The following is a 19,198-nucleotide window of genomic DNA, read 5'->3' as shown; positions in this document are numbered from 1 at the left end:
TCTGTGCATTAATTTTGTATCCTGCCACTTTACCAAATTCATTGATTAGCTCTAGTAGTTTTCTGGTAGCATCTTTAGGATTCTCTATGTATAGTATCATGTCATCTGCAAACAGTGACAGCTTTACTTCTTCTTTTCCGATTTGGATTCCTTTTATTTCCTTTTCTTCTCTGATTGCTGTGGCTAAAACTTCCAAAACTATGTTGAATAAGAGTGGTGAGAGTGGGCAACCTTGTCTTGTTCCTGATCTTAGTGGAAATGCTTTCAGTTTTTCACCATTGAGGATGATGTTTGCTGTGGGCTTGTCATATATGGCCTTTATTACGTTGAGGAAAGTTCCCTCTATGCCTACTTTCTGCAGGGTTTTTATCGTAAATGGGTGTTGAATTTTGTCGAAAGCTTTCTCTGCATCTATTGAGATGATCATATGGTTTTTCTTCTTCAATTTGTTAATATGGTTTATCACATTGATAGATTTGCGTATATTGAAGAATCCTTGCATTCCTGGAATAAACCCCACTTGATCATGGTGTATGATCCTTTTAATGTGCCGTTGGATTCTGTTTGCTAGTATTTTGTTGAGGATTTTTGCATCTATGTTCATCAGTGATATTGGCCTGTAGTTTTCTTTCTTTGTGACATCCTTGTCTGGTTTTGGTATCAAGGTGATGGTGGCCTCGTAGAAGGAATTTGGGAGTGTTCCTCCCTCTGCTGTATTTTCGAAGAGTTTGAGAAGGACAGGTGTTAGCTCTTCTCTAAACGTTTGATAGAATTCACCTGTGAAGCCATCTGGTCCTGGGCTTTTGTTTGTTGGAAGATTTTTAATCACAGTTTCAATTTCAGTGCTTGTGATTGGTCTGTTCATATTTTCTATTTCTTTCTGATTCAGTCTTGGCAGGTTGTGCATTTCTAAGAATTTGTCCATTTCTTCCAGATTGTCCATTTTATTGGCATAGAGTTGCTTGTAGTAATCTCTCATGATTTTTTTTATTTCTGCAGTGTCAGTTGTTACTTCTCCTTTTTCATTTCTAATTCTATTGATTTGAGTCTTCTTCGTTTTTTTCTTGATGAGTCTGGCTAGTGGTTTATCTATTTTGTTTATCTTCTCAAAGAACCAGCTTTTAGTTTTATTGATCTTTGCTATTGTTTCCTTCATTTCTTTTTCATTTATTTCTGATCTGATTTTTATGATTTCTTTCCTTCTGCTAGCTTTGGGGTTTTTTTGTTCTTCTTTCTCTAATTGCTCGAGGTGCAAGGTTAGGTTGTTTATTCGAGATGTTTCCTGCTTCTTAAGGTGGGCTTGTATTGCTATAAACTTCCCCCTTAGAACTGCTTTTGCTGCATCCCATAGGTTTTGGGTCGTTGTGTCTCCACTGTCATTTGTTTCTAGGTATTTTTTTATTTCCTCTTTGATTTCTTCAGTGATCACTTCATTATTAAGTAGTGTATTGTTTAGCCTCCATGTGTTTGTATTTTTTACAGATCTTTTCCTGTAATTGATATCTAGTCTCATGGCGTTGTGGTCAGAAAAGATACTTGATACAATTTCAATTTTCTTAAATTTACCAGGGCTTGATTTGTGACCCAAGATATGATCTATCCTGGAGAATGTTCCATGAGCACTTGAGAAAAATGTGTATTCTGTTGTTTTTGGATGGAGTGTCCTATAAATATCAATTAAGTCCATCTTGTTTAATGTATCATTTAAAGCTTGTGTTTCCTTATTTATTTTCATTTTGGATGATCTGTCCATGGGTGAAAGTGGGGTGTTAAAGTCCCCTACTATGAATGTGTTACTGTCGATCTCCCCTTTTATGGCTCTTAGTATTTGTCTTATGTATTGAGGTGCTCCTATGTTGGGTGCATAAATATTTACAATTGTTATATCTTCTTCTTGGATCAATCCCTTGATCATTATATAGTGTCCTTCTTTGTCTCTTGTAATAGTCCTTATTTTAAAGTCTATTTTGTCTGATATGAGAATTGCTACTCCGGCTTCCTTTTGGTTTCCATTTGCATGGAATATCTTTTTCCATCCCCTTACTTTCAGTCTATGTGTCTTTAGGTCTGAAGTGGGTCTCTTGTAGACAGCATATATAAGGGTCTTGTTTTTGTATCCATTCAGCCAATCTGTGTCTTTTGGTGGGAGCATTTAGTCCATTTACATTTAAGGTAATTATCGATATGTATGTTCCTATTCCCATTTTCTAAATTGTTTTGGGTTCATTATTATAGGTCTTTTCCTTCTCTTGTGTTTCTTGTCTAGAGAAGTTCCTTTAGCATTTGTTGTAAAGCTGGTTTGGTGGTGCTGAACTCTCTCAGCTTTTGCTTGTCTGTAAAGGTTTTAATTTCTCCATCAAATCTGAATGAGATCCTTGCTGGGTAGAGTAGTCTTGGTTGCAGGTTTTTCTCCTTCATCACTTTCAGTATGTCCTGCCACTCCCTTCTGGCTTGTAGGGTTTCTGCTGAGAGATCAGCTGTTAACCTTATGGGGATTCCCTTGTGTGTTATTTGTTGTTTTTCCCTTGCTGCTTTTAATATGCTTTCTTTGTATTTAATTTTTGACAGTTTGATTAATATGTGTCTTGGCATATTTCTCCTTGTATTTATCCTGTATGGGACTCTCTGTGCTTCCTGCACTTGATTAACTATTTCCTTTCCCATATTAGGGAAGTTTTCAACTATAATCTCTTCAAATATTTTCTCAGTCCCTTTCTTTTTCTCTTCTTCTTCTGGGACCCCTATAATTCGAATGTTGGTGCATTTAATGTTGTCCCAGAGGTCTCTGAGACTGTCCTCAGTTCTTTTCATTCTTTTCTCTTTATTCTGCTCTGCAGTAGTTATTTCCACTACTTTATCTTCCAGGTCACTTATCCGTTCTTCTGCCTTAGTTATTCTGCTATTGATCCCTTCTAGAGTATTTTTAATTTCATTTATTGCGTTGTTCATCGTTGCTTGTTTCATCTTTATTTCTTCTAGGTCCTTGTTAACTGTTTCTTGCATTTTGTCCATTGTATTTCCAAGATTTCGGATCATCCTTACTATCATTATTCTGAATTCTTTTTCAGGTAGACTGCCTATTTCCTCTTCATTTGTTAGGTCTGGTGCATTTTTATCTTGCTCCTTCATCTGCTGTGTGTTTTTCTGTCTTCTCATTTTGCTTATCTTACTGTGTTTGGAGTCTCCTTTTTGCAGGCTGCAGGTTTGTAGTTCCCGTTGTTTTTGATGTCTGTCTCCAGTGGCTAAGGTTGTTTCAGTGGGTTGTGTAGGCTTCCTGGTGGAGGGGACTAGTGCCTGTGTTGTGGTGGATGAGGCTGGATCTTGTCTCTCTAGTGGGCAGGTTCACGTCTGGTGGTGTGTTTTGGGGTGTCTGTGGCCTTATTATGATTTTAGGCCGCCTCTCTGCTAATGGGTGGGGTTGTGTTCCTGTTTTGCTAGTTGTTTGGCATAGGTTGTCCAGCACTGTGGCTTGCTGGTCGTTGAGTGAAGCTGGGTGCTGGTGTTAAGATGGAGGTCTCTGGGAGATTTCCGCCGTTTAATATTATGTGGAGCTGGGAGGTCTCTTGTTGACCAGTGACCTGAAGTTGGCTCTCCTACCTCAGAGGCAGAGCCCTGACTCCTGGCTGGAGCTCCAAGAGCCTTTCATCCACATGGCTCAGAATAAAAGGGAGAAAAAGTAGAGATAATTAGTAGAAGTATGAGGAAAGAAAGAAGGAAAGGAGGAAAGGAAGGAAGGAAGAAAGAAGCAAAGAAGGAAATAAAGGAGGGAGGGAGGAAGGAAGGAGGGAAAGAAGGAAAAAAGACAGAAAGAAAGAAGATACAGTAAAAATAAAATAAAGTATAATATAGTTATTGAATTAAAAAATATTTAGAAAAAAAAAAAAGGGACGGATAGAACCTTAGGACAAATGTTGGAAGCAAAGCTATACAGAGAAAATCTTACACAGAAGCATACACATACACCCTCACAAAAAGAGGTAAAGGGGGAAAAGTCATAAATCTTGTTCTCAGAGACCACCTCCTCAATTTGGGGTGATTCGTTGTCTAAAGGAGGGAAGGAAGGAAGGAAAGAAAGAAAGAAAGAACGAAGGTAAAGTATAATAAAGTTATTACAATTAAAATTAATTATTAAGAAAAAAATTTTTTTAAAAAAACATGGACGGATAGAGCCCTAGGACAAATGGTGGAAGCAAGACTATACAGACAAGATCTCACACAGAAGCATACACGTACCCATTCACAAAAAGAGGAAAAGGGAAAAAAATCATAGATCTCGCTCCTAAATTCCACCTCTTCAATTTGGGATCATTCCTTGTCTATTCAGGTATTCCACTGATGCAGGGTATATCAAGTTGATTGTGGAGCTTTAATCCGCTGCTCCTGAGGCTGCTGGGAGAGATTTCCCTTTCTCATCTCTGTTCTCACAGCTCACAGGAGCTCAGCTTTGGATTTGGCCCTGCCTCTGCGTGTAGGTCGCTGGAGGGCGTCTGTTTTTTTCTCAGACAGGACGGGGTTAAAGGAGCCGCTGATTCGGGGGCTCCGGCTCACTCAGGCCGGGGCGGGGGGCACTGCGTGCCGGGCGGGCCTGCGGCGGCAGAGGCCAGCGTGACGTTGCTCCAGCCTGAGGCCCGCCGTGCGTTCTCCCGGGGAAGTTGTCCCTGGATCCCGGGAACCTGGCAGTGGCGGGCTGCACAGGCTCCGCGGAAGAGGGGTGTGGAGAGTGACCTGTGCTCGCACACAGGCTTCTTGATGGCGGCAGCAACAGCCTTAGCGTCTCCCGCCCGTCTCTGGGGTCCGCGCTTTTAGCCGCGGCTCGCGCCCGTCTCTGGGGTTCGCGCTTTTAGCCGCGGCTCGCGCCCGTCTCTGGAGTTCCTTTAAGCAGCGCTCTTAAACCCCTCTCCTCGCGCACCAGGAAACAAAGAGGGAAGAAAAAGTCTCTTGCCTCTTCGGCAGGTGCGGACTTTTCCCCGGACTTCCTCCCGGCTAGCCGTGGTGCACTAACCCCTTCAGGCTATGTTCAAGCCGCCAACCCCAGTCCTCTCCCTGCGCTCTGTCCGAAACCGAAACCCGAGCCTCAGCTCGCAGCCCCGCCCGCCCCGGCGGGTGAGCAGACAAGCCTCTCGGGCTGGTGAGTGCCGGCACCGATCCTCTGTGCGGGAATCTCTCCGCTTTGCCCTCCGCACCCGTCACTGTGCACTCCTCCGCGGCCCCGAAGCTCCCCCCCTCCGCCTCCCGCAGTCTCCGCCCGCGAAGGGGCTTCCTAGTGTGTGGAAACTTTCCCTCCTTCACAGCTCCCTCCCGCTGGCGCAGGTGCCGTCCTTTTTCTTTTGTCTCTGTTTTTTCTTTCTTTCTTTTGCCCTACCCAGGTACGTGGGGAGTTTCTTGCCTTTTGAGAGGTCTGAGGTCTTCTGCCAGCCTTCAGTAGGTGTTCTGTAGGAGTTGTTCCACGTGTAGATGTATTTCTGGTGTATCCGTGGGGAGGAAGGCGATCTCCGCGTCTTACTCTTCCGCCATCTTCAAGCCGTCCTCAAGACTTCCTATTCTTGATCCCCAAATACACCTTCTCTATCACTGTCTCCCACAGGCGTAAGGATCTGAGGCCTGTTTCTTGTAGGCAGACCTCAGAGACATTGCAGGTTCAGTTCCAGACCACCACGATAAAGCAAATACCACAGTGAAGCAAGTCACATGAACTGTTTGGTTTCCCAGTGGTTACAAAAGTTGTTTACACTATACTATAGTCCGTTAAGTGTACAACAGTATTGTATCTTAAAGAACAATGTACATACCTTAATTACAGATACTTTATTGCTAAAAAATGCTAATCATTTGAGCCTTCAGTGAGTCATAGTAGTCATAGTACAGATCACCATAAAAAATATAATAATAATGAAAAAGTTTGAAATATTATGAGCATTACCGAAATTTGACACAGAGACACAAAGTAAGCAGATGCTGTTGGAAAAATTGTGCTTTTAGGCTTGTTCAACACAAGGTTGCCACAAACCTTCAATTTTTTAAAAACCACAATATCTGTGAAGCACAATAAAACAAGGTATGCCTGTGCAAACTTTCCACTGGGTTTCCCTGTTTCCAGCACCTATATTACCTCCCACAGAACCTGAGGATTTTGTTTCTGAGACTTTCCAGGCTCGTGGCCCTCCTTTCTGCAGCCACTTTTACGCATCCCCTTCCCCACCCCACTAAGCCAGTCACCTCTCGTAGGCAGATATTAGGATTACGATTACTGTATAGTTCCATCAAATGTGGCGTTTACATTTGTTTCTCAGTCTCTGTATTTCGGAATAATAATTTCTGAAGGAGAGAATCGGGGCAGAAAGGTCTCTGCGACGCTGAGAACCAGCAGTCAGGTGGCCCACTTTCCATAGCTGGCTCTCTCAGGCGCTCTTTACTATTTAGTGGCTGTCTGCTTTACCGTGTAGTTCGTTGGGACATCACTGTAGGTTGTGAGGTCTCAGAGGAGTTAGTGAGTCTTAGTCATTGTTGCGTAACTCCCTAGAGACTGATACAGGAACATTTTGTTTAATTGGGTTGTAACAAGTTCTCTGAAGGTATAAACTTGTTTCTGTGCAGCAGGTTGACTAACATCCGTGGCTCTCTCTTCCTGCTCTCCCGGGCAACTATTCTGCAGCTAACCGTGGATTCTCAATTGGGATTGGTGACGTCACACCTGGCCAAGGCCTGCTGAAGGCCAAGTATGAGTTGCTGAATGCTGGTTACAAAAAATGTGATGAGTACATTGAAGCCCTGAACACAGGCAAGCTGCAGCAGCAGCCTGGCTGCACTGCTGAGGAGACCCTGGAGGTGAGTCTGGCTCTTCTGGTCAGTTTAGCCACTTCATCACTGGGTGGCGCTGTAGGCCCTGAAGAGAAGGAGCAGAGGTGAGTGGGAAGGAAAGGCAGTGGCTTTAGCCAGTCTCAGTGCTGTGCAGCTTGTGTGTGTTCTAAAGCGGGGAGGGCCTCCCGTTAGATCCGTTGCATCTCTTCCAGCTTTCATGTTCTAGGTGGTGAAAACACGGCCGCCTGTTCATTTGGCCACATGGGGCTGCTCTTGCTCCAGCATCACGCTTGGGCCCCTTCTGTACCTGATACTTCAGTGCTTCTGCCCTTCCTGTTTCCAGCATCCTGTGGCTAGAGACTGACAGCACAGCTCTTTGAATGGATGGTCTTTGAAAGAGACGTGGGTAATTCCTGTCTGAGAGTCACATACCAGTGTGCTGCCCTCTCACATTTGGAGCTGGGTTAGCTGAGAACTGGACCAGCACATGTCACAGTCACAGTTGCCTGAGAGTCCTGCATATTCTCTGAAGCAGCCTGGCTCAGCAGTCTGCCTGCACCAGGGTTTTGCCTGGCTCTCTTCTGCCTCCCCAGTAGCCTGGGGCTCAGAGCTTTAACTCACCTAAGCAGAGAAGAAAGGTTTTTTGAACAGTAAGAAATTTTCTGATGAAATGAACTTTTTAAAGCAGAGAGAAAGCAGCATTGTGTGAGGTGTTCACAGTTAACTCATTCTTTCTGTTTTTTTTTTAATTTTTATTAGAGTATAGTTGATTTACAATGTTGTGTCAGTTTCAGGTGTACAGCAAAGTGAATCAGTTATATATATATAAATATCTCCACTCTTCTTTAGATTATTCTCCCATGTAGGCCACTACAGAGTATTGAGTAGTTCCCTGTGCTATACAGTAGATCCTTATTAGTTATCTATTTTATACATACATTTAGCTCATTCTTTTTTTTTTCTTTTAAATTGGTTTTATTAGTTATCTGTTTTATACAAATTAGTGTATACGTGTCAATCCCAATCTCCCAATTCATCCCACCTCCACCACTCCCCACACTGCTTTCCCCCCTTGGTGTCCATACGTTTGTTCTCTGCATCTGTGTCTCTTATTTCTGTCTTGCAAACTGGTTCATCTGTACCATCTTTCTAGATTCCACATATATGCATTAACATACGATATTTTTCTCTTTCTGACTTACTTCACACTGTATTACAGTCTCTGGGTCCATCCATGTCTCTACAAATGACCCAATTTCATTCCTTTTAATGGCTGAGTAATATTCCATTATATATATGTACCACATTTTTTTTAACGTCTTTATTAGGGTATAATTGCTTTACAATGGTGTGTTAGTTTCTGCTTTATAACAAATTGAATCAGCTATATGTATACATATATCCCCATATCCCCTCCCTCTTTCATCTCTCTCCCACCCTCCCTATCCCACCCCTCTAGGTGGTCACAAAGCCCCAAGCTGATCTCCCTGTGCTATGAGGCTGCTTCCCACTAGCTATTGGTTTTACATTTGGTAGTGTATATATATACATGCCACTCTCTCACTTTGTCCTAGCTTACCCTTCCCCCTCCCCATGTCCTCAAGTCCATTCTCGACTAGGTCTGCATCTTTATTCCCGTCCTGCCCCTAGGTTCTTCATGACCATTTTTTTTTTTAGATTCCATATATATGTGTTAGCATACGATATTTGTTTTTCTCTTTCTGACTTACTTCACTCTGTATGACAGTCTCTAGGTCCAGCCACGTCTCTACAAATGACCAAATTTCTTTCCTTTTTATGGCTGAGTAATATTCCATTGTATATATGTACCATATCTTCTTTATCCATTCATCTGTCAGTGGACATTTAGGTTGCTTCCATGACCTGGCGAAGTAGTGCTGCAGTGAACATTGGGGTGCATGTGTCTTTTTGAATTATGGTTTTCTCAGGGTATATGCCCAGTAGTGGGATTGCTGGGTCATATGGTAATTCTATTTTTAGTTTTTTGAGGAACCTCCATACTGTTCTCCATAGTGGCTGTATCAATTTACAATCCCATCAACAGTGCAAGAGGGTTCCCTTTTCTCTACACCCTCTCCAGCATTTGTTGTTTGTAGATTTTTTGATGATGGCCATTCTGACTAGTGTGAGGTGATACCTCATTGTAGTTTTGATTTGCATTTCTCTAATAATTAGTGATGTTGAGCAGCTTTTCATGTGCCTCTTGGCCATCTGTATGTCTTTGGAGAAATGTCTATTTAGGTCTTCTGCCCATTTTTTGATTGGGTTGTTTGTTTTTTTAATATTGAGCTGCATGAGCTGCTTATGTATTTTGGAGATTAATCCTTTGTCAGCTGCTTTGTTTGCAAATATTTTCTCCCATTCTGAGGGTTGTCTTTTAGTCTTGTTTATGGTTTCCTTCGCTGTACAGAAGCTTTTAAGTTTCATTAGGTCCCATTTGTTTGTTTTTGTTTTTATTTCCATTACTCTAGGGGGTGGGTCAAAAAAGATCTTGCTGTGATTTATGTCATAGAGTGTTCTTCCTACGTGTTCCTCTAAGAGTTTTATAGTGTCCACTCTTACATTTAGGTCTTTAATCCATTCTGAGTTTATTTTTGTGTATGGTGTTAGAGAGTGTTCCTTTTTTTTTTTAATTTATTTATTTAATTTATTTATTTTTGGCTGCATTGGGTCCTTGTTGCTGTGCGCACGCTTTCTTGAGTTGCATCGAGCAGGGGCTACTCTTCGTTGTGGTGCATGGGCTTCTCATTGCAGTGGCTTCTCTTGTTGTGGAGCACGGTCTCTAGGCACACGGGCTTCAGTAGTTGCGACAAAGTAGTTGTGGCTCGCGGGCTCTAGAGCACAGGCTCGGTAGTTGTGGCGCATGGGCTTAGTTGCTCTGCGGCATGTGGGATCTTCCCAGACCATATATTATCCCCATGTCCCCTGCATTGGCAGGCAGATTCTTAACCACTGTGCCACCAGAGAAGTCCTAGGGAGTGTTCTAATTTCATTCTTTTACATGTAGCTGTCCAGTTTTCCCAGCACCACTTATTGAAGAGGCTGTCCTTTTCTCTATTGTATATCCTTGCCTCCTTTGTCATAGATTAGTTGACCATAGGTGCGTGGGTTTATCTCTAGGCTTTCTATCCTGTTCCATTGATCTGTATTTCTGTTTTTGTGCCAGTACCATATCGTCTTGATTACTGTAACTTTGTAGTATAGTCTGAAGTCAGAGAGTCGGATTCCTCCAGCTCCGTTTTTTTCCCTCAAGACTGCTTTGGCTATTCGGGGTCTTTTGTGTCTCCATACAAATTTTAAGATTTTTTGTTCTAGTTCTGTAAAAAATGCCATTGGTAATTTGATAGGGATTGCATTGACTCTGTGGATTGCTTTGGGTAGTACAGTCATTTTCACAATATTGATTCTTCCAATCCAAGAACATGGTATATCTTTCCATCTTTTTGTGTCATCTTTGATTTCTTTCATCAGTGTCTTATAGTTTTCTGAGTACAGGTCTTTTACCTCCTTAGGTAGGTTTATTCCTAGGTATTTTATTCTTTTTGTTGCAATGGTGAATGTGATTGTTTCCTTAATTTCCCTTTTTGATCTTTTGTTGTTAGTGTATAGGAATGCAAGGGATTTCTGTGCATTAATTTTGTATCCTACAACTTTACCAAATTCATTGATTAGCTCTAGCCGTTTTCCCGTGGCATCTTTAGGATTCTGTATGTATAGTATCATGTCATCTGCAAACAGTGACAGTTTTATTTCTTCTTTTCCAATTTGTATTCCTTTTATTTCTTTTTCTACTCTGATTACTGTGGCTAGGACTTCCAAAACTATGTTGAAAAATAGTGGCGAGAGTGGACATCCTTCTCTTGTTCCTGATCTTAGAAGAAATGCTTTCAGTTTTTCGCCATTGAGAATGATGTCTGCTGTGGGTTTGTCACACATGGCCTTTATTATGTTAAGGTAGGTTCCCTCTATGCCCTGGAGAGTTTTTATCATAAATGGGTGTTGAATTTTGTCCAAAGCTTTTTCTGCATCTATTGATATGATCATATGGTTTTTATCCTTCAATTTGTTAATATGGTGTATCACATTGATTGATTTGCGTATATTGAAGAATCCTTGCATCCCTGGGGTAAATCCCACCTGATCGTGGTGTATGATCCTTTTAATATGTTGTTGGATCCTGTTTGCTAGTATTTTGTTGAGGATTTTTGCATCTATATTCATCAGTGATATTGGTCTGTAATTTTCTTTTTTTGTAGTATCTTTGTCTGGTTTTGGTATCAGGGTGATGGTGGCCTCATAGAATGAGTTTGGGAGTGCTCCTTCCTCTGCAATTCTTTGGAAGAGTTTGAGAAGGATGGGTGTTAGCTCTTCTCTAAATGTTTGATAGAATTCACCTGTGAAGCCGTCTGGTCCTGGACTTTTGCTAGTTGGAAGATTTTTAATCAGTTTCAATTTCATTACTTGTGATTTGTCTGTTCATATTTTCGATTTCTTCCTGGTTCAGTCTTGGAAGGTTATACCTTTCAAAGAATTTGTCCGTTTCTTCCAGGTTGTCCATTTTATTGGCATAGAGTTGCTTGTAGTAGTCTCTTAGGATGCTCTGTATTTCTGCAGTGTCTGTTATAACTTTTTTTTCATTTCTAATTTTATTGATTTGAGTCCTCTCCCTCTTTTTCTTGAGGAGTCTGGCTAAAGGTTTATCAATTTTGTTTATCTTCTCAAAGAACCAGCTTTTAGTTTTACTGATCTTTGCTATTGTTTTCTTTGTTTCTATTTCATTTATTTCTGCTCTGATCTTTATGATTCTTTTCCTTCTGCTAACTTTGGGTTTTGTTTGTTCTTCTTTCTCTATTTCCTTTAGGTGTAAGGTTAGATTGTTTTTTTGAGATTCTTGTTTCTTGAGGTAGGATTGTATTGCTATAAACTTCCCTCTTAGAACCGCTTTTGCTGCATCCCATAGATTTTGGGTTGTCGTGTTTTCCTTGTCATTTGTCTCTAAGTGTTTTTTGAATTCCTCTTTGATTTTTTCAGTGATCTCTTGATAATTTAGTAGCGTATTGTTTAGCCTCCATGTGTTTGTGTTTTTTATGGTTTTTTCCCTGTAATTTATTTCTAATCTCATAGCATTGTGGTCAGAAAAGATGCTTGATATTATTTCAATTTTCTTAAACTTGCCGAGGCTTGATTTGTGACCCAAGATGTGATCTATCCTGGAGAATGTTCTGTGTGCACTTGAGAAGAAAGTGTATTCTGCTGTTTTCAGATGGAATGTCCTATAAATATCAATTAAATCTGTCTGGTCTCTTGTATCATTTAAAGCTTGTGTTTCCTTAGTTTTCTGTCCATTGGTGCAAGTGAGGTGTTAAAGTCCCCCACTATTATGGTGTTACTGTCAATTTCCTCTTTTATAGCTGTTAGCATTTGCCTTATGTATTGAGGTGCTCCTCTGTTGGGTGCGTATATATTTATAATTGTTATATCTTCTTTTTTGATTGATCCCTTGTTCATTATGTAGTGTCCTTCCTTGTCTCTTGTAACATTCTTCATTTTAGAGTCTATTTTATCTGATATGAGTATTGCTACTCCAGCTTTCTTTTGATTTCCATTTGCATGGAATATCTTTTTCCATCCCCTCACTTTCAGCGAGTTTTTGTGTCCATTCAATGAGCCTGTGTCTTTTGGTTGGAGCATTTAATCCATTCACATTTAAGGTAATTATCAATATGTATGTTCCTGTTACCGTTTTCTTAATTGTTTTGGGTTTGTTTTTGTCGGTCCTTTTCTTCTCTCGTGTTTCCCACTTAGAGAAGTTCCTTTAGCATTTGTTGTAGAGCTGGTTGGTGGTGCTGAATTCTCTTAGCTTTTGCTTGTCTGTAAAGCTTTTGATTTCTCAGTTGAATCTGAATGAGATCTTTGCCGGGTAGAATAATCTTGGTTGTAGGTTCTTCCCTTTCATCACTTTAAGTATATCGTGCCACTCCCTTCCGGCTTGTATAGTTTCTGCTGAGAAATCAGCTGTTAACCTTATGGGAGTTCCCGTGTATATTTGTCATTTTTCCCTTGTTGCTTTCAATAATTTTTCTTTGTCTTTAATTTTTGTCAGTTTGATTTCTATGTGTCTCAGCATGTTTCTCCTTGGGTTTATCCTGCCTAGGACTCACTGCGCTTCCTGGACTTCGATGGCTATTTCCTTTCCCATGTTAGGGAATTTTTCAACTGTAATCTCTTCAAATATTTTCTTGGGTCCTTTCTTTTTCTCTTCTCCTTATGGGACCCCTATAATGTGAATGTTGGTGCATTTAATGTTGTCCCAGAGGTCTCTTAGGCTGTCTTCATTTCTTTTCATTCTTTACTCTGCTCCTCGGCAATTATTTCTACCATTTTGTCTTTCATTTCATTTATTCATTCTTCTGCCTCAGTTATTCTGCTATTGATTCCTTCTAGTTTATTTTTCATTTCAGTTATTGTATTGTTTATCTCTGTTTGTTTGTTCTTTAATTCTTCTAGGTCTTTGTTAAACATTTCTTGCATCTTTTCGATCTTTGCCTCCATTCTTTTTCCAAGGTCCTGGATCATCTTCACTATCATTCTGAATTCTTTTTCTGATAGGTTGCCTATCTCCACTTCATTTAGTTGTTTTGCTGGGGTTTTATCTTGTTCCTTCACTTGGTACATAGTCCTCTGCCTTTTCATTTTGTCTGTCTTTCTGTGAAAGTCGTTTTTGTTCCACAGGCTGCAGGATTGTAGTTCTTGCTTCTGCTGTCTGCCCTCTGGTGGATGGCATTTAGCTCATTCTTAATCTCACTAACTCTTAAAGAAAAACAGAGAGAGAGAGAAATGGGTGTTTCTCACATAGAAAATTACTTGAGGCCTCAGCTGTACTCACTTTTAATGGAAGCATGACTCCTAACTGCTTCAGCATTGTAAGTTGTGAGTTGAGAGATGACAATCTGGGTGAGCTCATGGACTAGAATATTCCTATAGAGTCACCCCACAACATACTTAACTGGTGGTAATTCAGGTGTGTTCTTAGCAGAGAGACAAATTTTACAAATAGCACAAGCAATTCTCTTTTACTACATATTACATAATTTGCTATAAAGTATAAGATACTATACTTGTTTAGACACAGTATACGCATGCATGAGTATGTACAGTAACTTATATATGGATACATTGCCATATAGGGTACTGTACCCAAAGCCAAGCAAGCACATTGTACTTTATTGGCCGTTTAAAGAATTTCCCAAGGATTGTTTTTTCCTTACACACCGATTATGGCAGCCTGTGGAAGATGTCAGTCTATAGAGACAGGGCATCTTGGTCTTCTAAGGCTCTGAAACCTTTTATCTGCTGGAAATCTGACATCTTGCTGAAATTCTTCACATTTCCTTAAACGTCTCATTGAACTTCGGTAATCACAGAACCACCACGCATCTCCCTTTCTCCTGCCAGGCTTTGATCCTGAAGGAGCTGTCCGTGATCCGCGACCACGCGGGCAGCGCCTGCCTCCGGGAGCTGGATAAGAGCAACAGCCCCCTCACCATGGCTCTGTGCGGCTCTAAAGGTGAGTGCCCCCCTCCGGCCGCTGCTGTCACTGCGCTGCATGTGGGCTGGCTGGTTGTGTTCTAGGAAATGCGAGTCAGAACTTCAGGCCTGGCAATTCCCTGGCGGTCCAGTGGTTAGGACTCTAGGCTTTCACTGCCAGGGCCCGGGTTCAATCCCTGGTCAGGGAACTAAGATCCCACAAGCTGCGCTTCTAAAAAAACAAACTTCAGGCCTTTTGTTTATAAAGGCCTGAAGTTTTTTAAATAATACATAGAGAAAGAGACTTAATTATTTGCATTTTTAGAAGTCCAACTCCTTTGGAGAAACATTGGTCATGTGTGTGGGTTTCTGAGTTTGAGGGTGCTTTGAGTAAACTTGACGTTATTTTTTAAAGAAAAGAAAGAAAACCTGCGGATTTTTAAAATAATATGTTTGATGATAATTAAAAATACTTAAATGTCATAGTTAGCCATAACCTGAAAGCATTAGGTTTCATGATACTGCACTCAAATTCAGAACCTCCTGCTTTTCCTGTTTCTGTAAATTTTTGACAGAATAAAGTCCAGTCTCTTTCACCTTGCTGCCTTTCACCCCATATTCTCCTACTCCCTGCTCCTGGTACATACCCCACACTCCTATCCTGTGTCTTTGCTTCCCACTCTCCCACCCACTTTGGAATTCCTCCCCCACGTCTTCTATGTCTAAGTCATAATGTCCTCCAGATGTCCAGCTGGTTGCCGCTGCCTTCTGGAAGACTCCCCTGGAAGTCTTTCCTCCAGCCCCAAAGTGCTCATTCGCCCCTGAGCAGCTCTAGCCCTGCTCGGCTTTTCTTGTGTTACTGATAGCTCTACCCTGTGTTGCTCTAGTTCTGACTTTTACTGTCCCTAGACTATGAACTTGTTGAGGATAGGGGTCTGTGCCACGTATTCCTGTTTTATCCCACAGATCTGCTTGCGCTTCATTTAATGTCATTTTGGTAAATGAATGTTACATTCCTGACCTGCTTCCCCAGGTTCCTTCATTAACATATCACAGATGATTGCCTGTGTGGGACAGCAAGCCATCAGTGGCTCTCGAGTGCCAGATGGCTTTGAAAACAGGTCCTTGCCTCACTTTGAAAAACACTCAAAGGTAAGCAGTAGCGGATGAGGCAGAACTTTGAAGGACAACCTCCAGCAGTGCAGAAGAGAGTCACAGAAGCTCTGGAGCTGCCAACCAAGGGGCCCCTGGAGCTGGTGTATAAGGGTTGCGGCCACTCGGGGTTATTCCCTCTGCAACCCAAACTTGAGTCCTGTAGAAGGAGCCTTGTTAAACTCAGAGCTGTATAACTTGAGTTTGGACCAAGAGGGTGGATTTCAGATTCCCATCCAACTTACCTTAAGTGTTCAAAATGTGTAGTTATCATACATGTGCATTCAATCTGTATGCTCACTTGGGGGGCACTTACATAAAAGTATAAGGATTTTTAAACAGTGAACACGTAAAACGACCAGGAAATTCCAGGTTTTCCTCTCTGGAATTCTTAAACTCTGCTTGTAAATGACTTCTGGGTTCCATTGGCCCTCGTGGTATAGACACTAGCGTCAGCAGAGCACAACTTAGAGCAGATTTGGTCACTTAGTAAATTCTGGATGGAGTCAGCTGTTATTCGCACTGAAGCAGAGATGCCCCAGCTGTACCTGCCCGGTGGAACTGTAGGATTTCTGTCCAGCCCCTCCTGGGGAGATAGGACTACTGTACTGAGAATGGACAGATACTCTCCGTATCAGGCGGCCTCAGGAACAACTCAGGTTCTCTGCCCAAGATCAGAAGTCACTAGGGGTCAGGCAACCAGCTGGTCACTGGAGTGGTACCTGACTATGCTCATCTGGCTCATAGTCAAAGCCTGACCAATTAGGAAGAAATACCAGGGATATCCAGTGCTAGCCTTGGGAGTAGATGGTGCCTGCCTAGAAATGCCAGCTGCCCCTTAAATGAAATAGGGAAGCAGGAGGTTAGCCTGTTCATCTGAGTTGTCCTCCAAGGAACACAGACCTATCCAGATCAAAGGCCATTTGGCATTTCCTATGGTGTTTTATGTATGGGTGTTTCTTTTACAGGTTTTTTTTGAGATACATTTCATTTATCATAATATTCACCCATTTAAAGTGTAGAGTTCAGCAGCTTAGTATGTTCACAGAGCTGTATGATGATCATCACAGTCTAACTTTAGAATATTTTCAACAGCCCCAAAATGAATCCCCATAAACATTAGCAGCACACGGTTATGTTTTGGAGGTGGACAGGTCTGGCCCACAGGAAGGGTGTCTTGGGAGGAGTTGTTTTCCAGGGGAGGCGCAAGTTGTCACCGTCAGCAGGTTGCCCTCTGAGCCGAGGTTGGTAACTGCCTCCCTGGTCCAGGGGTAGCAGCCCAAGCTTTGGTTTCTCTCTCACGAGCCACCTGGCTGCCAGTGGCACCAGCACCAACCCTGGCTGGGGCCTCACCCTCCTTGTCTCTGGTAAGGATGGTCTGGGCTAAATTGTTTCTCCTTTAGGAAAGGACATAAAACATGAGAGTGCATTGGCTGCGTATTTGTAACCTGAAGTTGAGGCATTTTCTGATTTGAATGGGCTTTGGAATGGTGGACCTTGAACTTTTTTGTTAGATTTTTCTTTTTTTCCTTCGTCTCTTTAGCTCCCAGCTGCCAAAGGCTTTGTGGCTAACAGCTTTTATTCAGGTTTGACACCAACCGAGTTTTTCTTCCACACGATGGCTGGCCGGGAAGGTCTGGTTGACACAGCCGTGAAGACAGCTGAAACAGGATACATGCAGGTAACCTGAAGAAATGTAGGCCATTAGCAGTGAAGCAGGATGGGGTCTGCAGATCTTGACTGCCGAGTGTTTGCTTATTCTGTACCTGAGCTCTAATTTATCCAGTCTTGGTATTTAAAAGGAAAAATTGAGAGACGTATGGTACCCTAGAAATAAACAACATACAAAGGTAGTATGTTCCAAATCACACAATGTCCTTCGAATGATGAAGGCCAGGCCGGAACCACATGTACCAAAGCATTGCTGGAGGAGAGCTTGGACCCAAGTGCATCCCAGGGCACGTCATCGAACCTCACTGAGCCTCTGATTCCTAATACACGGAGGTGGGGTGACAGTACCTACCTCGTGATTACAAATTGAGAGGGCTCTGCTTCTCACTGTGCAACTATTTATATAACCCATTATTAATATCACTCCAAGGGACTCCAAGAACCTATTCCAGTGCCTGCAGGAGGGCTTGGACACACTTGGAGGGCTGGCTTTTTCTCCATTGTATGTACAGGTGTAAGATAGTAGTCTCCGGGGACAGGGCTGAGCTAGACACTCCTCTATGCCTGTGCTTCTCGGACTGCCGCAGAAGTACCCCTTATGGCAGAGGAGTGAAAACACATCCTACCTTGTTCTTCCATAAGACCACAAGGAAAGGATTTCTCTCCAGTGTCTAATTCTCATTTCTACTCTGTACTCCATAATCTATGTTTGTTTGTTTTTAATTTTTTGATGTATTTATCTACTTACAACACATGATGAAGTTAACAATCCAAGTTGCTAGGCCATGAACTGCTGTGGCGTTGTGTCCCTTTTCTCCCCACCGTGGATTGAGAAGCACGGCCCTTTGCATACTGGGAAACCAGGACTGATAAACCAGAGATGTGAATGAGTGAGCCAGAGCACACAAGGCTGATGAGGGCGAAATGGACCTGAGTCAGTACACACCTATTTCCATAACCTCGTCTGGACCTCCTGTAGCATCACTGATAACTGCTTCCCTTTTAATCATCTTTTGATGGGAAATTGCCCTTTAGCTTTGGAGTGTGCTGCTTTTGTCAGAAACCTAACAGCCTGTGAAATGCTTTTACCACTCTTGCCCAAATGTCTGTTGACTTTATTTTTTGTCTTTACCTTTTTTGAAGTGGAGAGTATGGCTTTCCCAGAGCAATGTGTTAGCCTAGAACAAATTAGTTGTGGCATGAGGGATTTTTGTTTTGAAGTTGCCTGGAGCAAGATTCCTTTCTTTTTAACTCCCTGAGCCCCCATCACATTGCTGGCTGGAGTGTTCTGCTGTTGGGAGGTTCTTCTCCCTAAGCAGACTTGAGAAATCACTGCTGCCTGCTGGTTCAAAAGCAATGCCATTCCTGTTCTCTTTTCTTCCCCCTCTGTCCCAGAAGGTGGCCTGCACCTGATCCTCTGTAATTCATATTGAAGTCCACAGGGGTCCTGGATTAAGTTGTGTTTAGAAATGCAAAGCAATTGCATTAATTTATACCTTAGGGAGACAGAGAGGGAAGGCGAAGCAGCCTAGGAAAACAGTGTTTGCAGAGTCCTTCGGGAGTGATGGGGTTTAAATTGCATGTATTCTAAAACACTGAAGTCCTGGAGGCTGGAGCATATTCTAAATCCCACTGCACAGGCTAATGAGGCCCTTGTTGGCCTGTTCTTACAGTCAGGGGACTCTTCTTAAGGGATTTCTAATAAAATGTTTTTATGTGATTAAAGCGCTGGTAACCTTGAAACTCAGAGTTGCAAATCTCAACCTCTCTATGCATGACTAGTCTTCTCAAAGCAGCTGAGCTTTTGTCTCCTCTCCTCCTTTTACTTTAGAGGAGGCTCGTAAAGTCCCTTGAAGATCTTTGCTCACAGTATGATTTGACAGTCCGAAGCTCTACAGGCGATATCATCCAGTTCATTTACGGGGGAGATGGCTTAGATCCTGCAGCCATGGAGGGAAAAGATGAACCCTTGGAGTTTAAAAGAGTTCTGGACAACATCAAAGTAAGATTTAGCATCATATCTGTCAGT

At 42.1% G+C, this 19,198-nt stretch overlaps 1 protein-coding gene across 3 annotated transcripts in view; it reads left to right on the top strand.

Annotated features, from left to right (window-relative positions):
* POLR3A (RNA polymerase III subunit A) overlaps nucleotides 1-19,198 on the top strand; it is a 58,607-nt gene that overhangs the window by 22,203 nt on the left and 17,206 nt on the right. For all 3 annotated transcript variants that reach the window (XM_029200936.1, XM_029200935.1, XM_029200937.1), the window contains 5 exons: nucleotides 6,653-6,825; nucleotides 14,275-14,386; nucleotides 15,380-15,498; nucleotides 17,042-17,179; nucleotides 19,001-19,171. In XM_029200936.1, the coding sequence (XP_029056769.1) occupies nucleotides 6,653-6,825; nucleotides 14,275-14,386; nucleotides 15,380-15,498; nucleotides 17,042-17,179; nucleotides 19,001-19,171 (713 nt within the window). The remainder of the gene's footprint in view (nucleotides 1-6,652; nucleotides 6,826-14,274; nucleotides 14,387-15,379; nucleotides 15,499-17,041; nucleotides 17,180-19,000; nucleotides 19,172-19,198) is intronic.

This window comes from Monodon monoceros, unplaced genomic scaffold, assembly GCF_005190385.1.
Source record: "Monodon monoceros isolate NGI ecotype Baffin Bay Population unplaced genomic scaffold, NGI_Narwhal_1 Super_Scaffold_4, whole genome shotgun sequence".
In the NCBI taxonomy this organism is placed as follows: Eukaryota; Metazoa; Chordata; class Mammalia; order Artiodactyla; family Monodontidae; genus Monodon; species Monodon monoceros.
The sequence above is the reverse complement of the archived record's forward strand: the minus strand, read 5'-3'. Positions and strand labels throughout refer to the sequence as shown.